This window comes from Dermacentor silvarum, chromosome 1 (assembly GCF_013339745.2).
Source record: "Dermacentor silvarum isolate Dsil-2018 chromosome 1, BIME_Dsil_1.4, whole genome shotgun sequence".
Classification (NCBI taxonomy): domain Eukaryota; kingdom Metazoa; phylum Arthropoda; class Arachnida; order Ixodida; family Ixodidae; genus Dermacentor; species Dermacentor silvarum.
Genome location: NC_051154.1, coordinates 179,315,975 through 179,323,007, shown reverse-complemented (window position 1 = coordinate 179,323,007; position 7,033 = coordinate 179,315,975). Strand labels below are relative to the sequence as shown.

Here is a 7,033-nt window from a genome sequence, read left to right as displayed (position 1 = left end):
TCAGTATGACGCTCTGTGACGAATATTCCTTGTCGCGTGCTCGATTTCATTGTTTTTATAACTGTTTTTCTGTCTTCAGTAAGACACGTAATGACAGATTACGACGTGTTGGAGTGGTAAGCCGTGACAAAGACCTGATCAACAATGTTTGCTTCCGAGCACGAGATCGCAGTATCGAATCCCGGTCGCGGCGGCCGCATTTCGATGGAGGCGAAATGCAAAAACGCCCGTGTGCTTGCGTTGTAGTGCACGTTAAAGAACCCCAGGTGGTCAAAATTAATCCGGAGCCCTCCAGTACGGCGTGCCTCATAATCAGAACTGGTTTTGACACGTAAAACCCCAGAAAGACGAAGAAAGACGAATATTTCCTTCAGTTTATATACGTTCGATGTAGGCGCCGTAAAATCACTTGTAATTGCTCATTGCTTGCTATTCCTTAACTAAGTTATAGGGCTGTCATTTCGCACTTGGGTCTCTTAGTTGGCATATTGCGCAATCACACCGCCCAAGTGATAAGCGAGTTGCAGCGCGCACTCGAATGTTTAGTGCAGCCACCGACGCGGATACCTTGTCGGCAGCTGGGCGAATGTCTGTACTCGGCCGGAAGCCCGTAATACACGCCTCTTGTGCGCGCTGTTTTTGCCAAGTGATCGGGCGCGAAAAGAAGCCGCTCCCCCATACCAACTTCATCGCAGTCGCGTTGCGTTACCGCGCTCAAAATACATGGAAGTCTCCGCGGTGCATACGTGACGGGTCCCAGATACACAATTCCGGTGGTTCCCGCAGGACGTCACGCTGGCAGGAAGCCGCTCGCAAGGTCAAGGCGCTTGCTTCTCCGCATCAGGGATCACGCAACGAATTCCTCTCATACGGGCTGCTTTGCGCATATATATGCACCCGACATGCCGCCCACCGCTTCCTTGAACAGTGAGCCACGACAGACGCTGCTCGCCGCGTTGTCCCGTCACTTCCTCCGCTTTCATCGCGACCGAGAAGACAGCCCACGCCGAAAATGAGCAGATCCTCCGGTAGCCAGCTCAACAATGGTGAGTGTTACGAGACATTCAACTCCACCACGCACATTGTGCTGAGGCTTTTAAAGGAACTTCGTAACATAGCCGAAGCCGGAATCTAAGGTCGTATGCCAGCTCTTTGCGGAGTAGCAGAAAATGGAAAAAACGAGACGATGCTGAAATTGACCGCAGAAAAACGCCCGCAGCAGTCTGCAGGGATTCAATATTGCGTAAACTATGCCTGTACTCATTTGTTGCTCGTCTTCTTTCAAGAGACTGCTGGTCAAAATATCCTCCAACAAGCTGCCACCAGTTACGACAGAACCTCGGCTGTTAGTCTTCGTAACAGTCGCGCACTATGTTGACAATGCGCGAGGCATCTAATGAGATGTTCATCACGTATACCCCAACGTTATCGTACGAGGTAGAATGTTCCCACAGGCATGGTCAACGATTTGCGCGCGCGAGTTGCAGGGAGCAGTTCTGAAGAATAGTGAATTTCTTTTTGCTAGCCGGAAGGCCTTACGGCCCACAATTGATACTAGTGTTATCGTTGCTACTGTGCGCAGAACAAGTCGCGTACCACAAGAAATCTCGTTTCTTATTCTCTTTTCGGACTTGCTCTTCTTGCCGTTATACGTTGCGTCATGCATTACTTAAGCGCCTTGTAGAAGCTTCCTTTTTTTTTGTCGAAGCACCTTTGAGCCTCGTTTGACCAAGTTTAAACCGTGGTTGCGGACAGAGAGCGAATGAAGTCAGGTTCCCTGTGACGTAAACGAGTGCTCGTCACCCGACTCTATATACACGTAAACACTCCGCGTGCCATGCGAGGAAAACGATGCCGGTGACGAACGTTTCCACATGTCGTCTACTCGAACGCCTGTCTATGCTTCGCGGGCATGCCCTCTCTTTCGACTGATTACGCAACTGAGTCCGTTGAGATGACTGCCTTTTCGACAATGGTTTCATTTGGTCACTCTCAGCATGCGCGGCTCCGTAAGGTGCTTGAATTGAGTGGAATGTGGATGCGTTTCTGTCGCCTTATTTACAGCGTTCCAACGGATGCTATAACATTTTTACTGATCATCGCGACCAACGACAGAAGGTCATGTATAAAACGCGACTAATTTAACCATACTGCCATTTTGTTTTTTGTTTCCTTTTTTGCTGCTGTTACGAAAGGAAGCGAGATGCACGCCAGGAATGGTTGTACTTCCGTTGCCTCAGGTGGCTTTGGCTTAATAGAAAGAAAAAAAAATGTCGCAGTTTCGCCCGAAAGGCGAAGCATCGATTGCGATAGCAAGTTAGTAGAGAGCTATTCGGAGTAGGGATAGTAGTTTTATCGGCTGCATAAACTTGGACACATTGGCTTACTAACTGAATAAACAATCGTGGTGTCAGCGCTCACAAGCAAACATGAATAGATCACACTGAATGACTGCAGACAACGACTGTCAAAACGCTGGCAGCAAGCGCAGGTTCGCGCGGTTTATCGCTTCAACGGAAACTGAGCGGCGAATGCACAGCGCATACAAAGGTCAGAGCCGCGTGGAGATAAGAGACGGTGCGGGCGACCGGCACCGCCGGGCAAAGTGCAGAGGAGAAGTTGTTGGCAGAGGAGAAGCTGCCCCCCCTCCCCCCCTTCTTCCCGCACTGCCTTCCCGCTTTCTTGCTTTCGCGTGGGAGATTGAGTGGCAAGATACGCCTTTGGTGCCGGATCACAGCGCCGCCCCGCCTCCCTCTCTCCCTACCTCCCTTCCATACCCCCACGGCCTTTCGCGCGACGGTCGCGTTTGCTTTCCGCCGTGCGTTCGCTCTCCGTGATAGCGCGCGGGGGAGTTCGCCCTCCGTTATAGCGCGCGTCCCCCGCGCGCTTTTGCTCGCGCATACTGCGCGCGGCGACGATTTTATCGCCCTTGAAATCTATACGGAACCTCACGGCGACGGCGACGGTGACGCCGACGGCAGAAATCTGGTTTAAGTGTCCTTATAATTGCTATCGCAATAAAAAGCGAAGGAAAGAAAGAAATGAAAGAAATAGGTAACTGCACAAAAAAAGAATCCACATGGGGGCGTAAAGAAAATATGGGCAGTAAATAAAGCAGCATTACCAATGAATGGTGGATGTTTTAGCGATCTTAGCAGGTAGGACACTAATTGCTAGGGGGAAAACATCAAATGAAACTTTCTTTCCCTAAGGTGCAACAATTTGAGCGATCGATTTTTGTATATACTCATACATTTCTCAAACATGTTACAAAGTCTAACCGCGTGGGTCTATACGTGGGAGATGTTACTTTCAGTAGCTAACCGTGCTACTTAAACAATTTTTTTCATGTTAGCACAATAACAGTACGTAATAAAGAACGACTCCAAAAACTATTATCCCTCTGAGTGGTCTTCGGCTCTCGTGAGGGCGTAGGGCGGTTTCCGTAGACACATCATGACGTGCTATGTGCAAGAAAAGGTGCGCGTTCGCAGCGAGTTCGATCTCCATCGAGCAAAAACGGGTGTTGAAATGACCAACGCGTGCTCGTAGAGCAGTATCGAAATGAAAAGGAAGTTGGGTGACGAAAACAGGACGCCTACGCAACCACAAAACGCGTTCTATGATTCGAGTTGGCCGAGCTGACGCCGGTCGTGCGCGGTTTCAGCCAGCCTGGTCGCGCGTTGAAAAGGCATCGTCCTGAATAGACTTCGTGCCCATTGAATTCGTGCGTGGAGTGGGAACGAAGAAGCAATAGTCTCGTAGAGTGTTTTGCGTTTTTCACTGGTTCTTAGCCTATCTCAACTCGCTTATGTTGAGATCAGAACGCTGTGCTACTTCTTACGTCCGGGATTTTTTTTTTTCGTGGCCTCTGGCAGGTCATTTCATCATCAGCGCGCGTTTTTGCTATAGAGACTGGGAGCGGATTGCTAACGACTCGCCAGTCTTGTCGTTTGTGAGCAAATCCCAAGTGGAAGAAATGCATAGCCTCGCACTAGGCGTATATTTTGCGCCGCAGATCTAGATCAAGGCGTTTGCATATAGAGCGATAAACGGCGAACGATATGTGCTCGCCTCTTTGTAGTGTTTTGATTCTGAATCTGAGGAATAAGTATCGACACCTGCTTACTGCTCTTTTCTTTTTTTCCGTCTAAGAATTCTAACGGTATTGTCTTCTCTGTCATCGGATCTTATCGTGCTAGTAGCTCTCCTTCAAGCCTTAAGAGGAAGCTCTATCTCAAGGCGAACTTCGAGTTTCTTATACTGAAAGACATGTGAACTGCAGAAATGCTCTTATTAAGTAATCGGTGAACCCATTTCAGTTAACATAGGTAAAAAAATCAGGCCAGGTTGTTTTCATTGAATGTTGCACAATATTGATATAGGTGCTTAAATATTTTACAAAGTTTTTTGAAACTACCAAGCAAAGAAATAAACATGAAAAATGAAACGAAAAGTCTACAACTTCATTGCTCTGAAAAAAAAGGATATCAATATTTTTCTTGATATTTGTACATACCCGTGTATCAAACTATACCTGACATAAAAAGCTTAAACGGAAATTTTTTACATATTACGCATGGCTCTAAACTAAATAGCTATTGTGTCAATGTAGCTTTGAGAGTAGCTCATGACCTATACATACGTCAAAATGCATGCGAACAGTAAAATGATAATTTTATACCCTCGAAACTCTACTTTAAAAGCAAGAGAAAATCTTTACGACAGACATGCATGTCCACTCAAAAGCACAAGTTTGTGATCTGAAAACTGTGAAAAGCCATTGTAAGACAGCTCAAATGTAAATGAAACCTTAGATGCCTTTAGACCACGTGGACAAGGCCTAACCGCTTAACGTTTACGTTCTTAACGGACAAGGCTTAATATTTACAATCAGTGGCCGAGCCTCAGTGGGCTTGGCTGCACGTTGATAATGGGTCGCCCTAACTGGCCTCATTGCTTCGCAATGCAGGCAATGAACAGCCATTGCCTTTGTGCTAAACGCACCAGTTTTTGCGCATTACACGTGCTGCCGAGCCGAATGCCATCATCCCATGTAACATATCACTGTACACGCATGCTAATGAAAGTAATTTTGCGAGCGGGTGATATAAAAACAAATCCCAGCCCTCCAACTGGTGCATCAGATCACTTGCTTGAAATGTTCAAATTACTTCAATCTGCGCAGTCACCTAGGCCTGAGTAACTGAATTCAATTAGAAAAGTCTTTCCACAGCGTGAACTTGCAATTATAAAACATAGAGACAGTCGTCAATGGTTGCAGTACTCAGGTGTCTGAGCTGACTTCCCGCATTGACGACATAGAAAGTAGATCCCGCAGATGCAACTTAGTTTTCTACGGGCTCGCACAGACAGCGAAAATGGCACCTGCGGTGCCGGTGCACTCATCGTCAACTAAAGTTCTCCTCTATAAGCGTGCAAACACCTTTAGAAATTATTTGTGTTTGCAACTATGCCACCACACCACAACTTCTCATTGACGTGTGTTACCGCCTCCTCAGCTCTGATATTTTCTTGATAGCTGATTTTCATGATCCGTTGCACAAAGTAACACTTGGCTTATCCTAACATACCTAACTTTCTTTTCGGCGACTTTAGTTATCCATCCACTGACTGGTATAACATTGCCTCGTGGCCAAAATGAAATAACATGGCTACTGAATTCATAAACACGTGCTTCACTTTTGGTCTATCAGAACTCGTCATTCAACTTACGCGTATAACTGAGGTGTCTTGCAACATTCTTAACTTCTTGCTGACGACAGACCCTGATATCTTCCCTTCTCTTTCTTATATTAACATTCCTGAGTGAATACGTCGTTATCCATGCTACGTTTCCTCGTGATATGCTGAAAAACAGAAAATAAGAAGAAAATATGAACGCTCTACGATAAAGCCAATTACGTGAGCATGAATCACGACCTAACAGTTTTTTATATTGACTTTACCTCAACGTATACCATCAACGCTCTACCGAATCCAAATGCTCTCTCTTTAAGTCCAAGATGCACTGCTTGGTGAAACTGCACATTCCTACAATTACTGGGAGTGAACGATCTCGATCGTTCTCCTTGATTCAACGTCGCATTAAAACGTCTAAACAATAAGAAGAAAACGCAAACAAACAGCGGTTTCGTTCAGCCAAGTCCTCAAATTCACAGCTAGCTTGGGACAAATACGATGCTACAATAAAAGAATATACGTCATTAACAGCGCAAAACTAAACGTAATTATTTTTCCAGTACTCTCCTTAACATGCTGTGCGATAATCATAAGAAATCTCGGAAACTTGTAAAACCCGATGATCAAACCTCTCTTTCCTTTCTTTACACTTCCAGATCACCAATTCTTGATTGAAATGTTCCAGTTGTCTCGAACTCTGATTATTGTCCTATTTTTGCTAATGAACCTAACAATGAACTTCCGAATTGCCTGTATTTCGATTTTCCGCCAATGAATGGAAATGAATTGAAGCCAGAAAGTCTTGTAAATGCTATTGACTTGTTAAAAAATTCATCAATATGCGGTATAGGTGGCATAAATGCTAAAGTAATGAATACGAAATATATCTGCAGTCATGAATACGTCATCTACTCTCATCTTGCTAACTTCTTATCATATATGAGTTTTTTTATATCTGCAGTCATGAATACGTCATCTACTTTCATCTTGCTAACTTCTTATCATATATGAGTTTTTTTTTCACCCCAACCAGCACGGCTTTCGCAAAGGTCAGTCATGCGAAATGCAACTGACGTTTTTTCTACATGAGGTTCATCCTCACCTTGACGAAGCTGAGTGCTCACGACGAGCACTCCATGACAGGCTGCCAAAAAAAAAGAAGAAAGAAAAATGGAAAACCACGTGCTAGGTTGTATGTGGAATGTTCCACAGGAGTAATCTACGAGATCCCCTTGGACGTGTGGGAAGAGATATATTGGACAAACAGGGCGCTGCGTTAATATAGGGAGCATGCCTTTTATGTCAAAAATAAGGATGCTGCGCATTTAAG

At 45.4% G+C, this 7,033-nt stretch overlaps 1 protein-coding gene across 1 annotated transcript in view; it reads left to right on the top strand.

The window, feature by feature from the left end:
* The first annotated feature begins 744 nt into the window (after nucleotides 1–744).
* LOC119436464 (uncharacterized) overlaps nucleotides 745–7,033 on the top strand; it is a 147,758-nt gene continuing 141,469 nt past the window's right edge. The window contains exon 1 of the mRNA XM_037703318.2: nucleotides 745–1,046. Coding sequence (XP_037559246.1) covers nucleotides 1,013–1,046 — 34 coding nt within the window. The 5' untranslated portion in view covers nucleotides 745–1,012. The remainder of the gene's footprint in view (nucleotides 1,047–7,033) is intronic.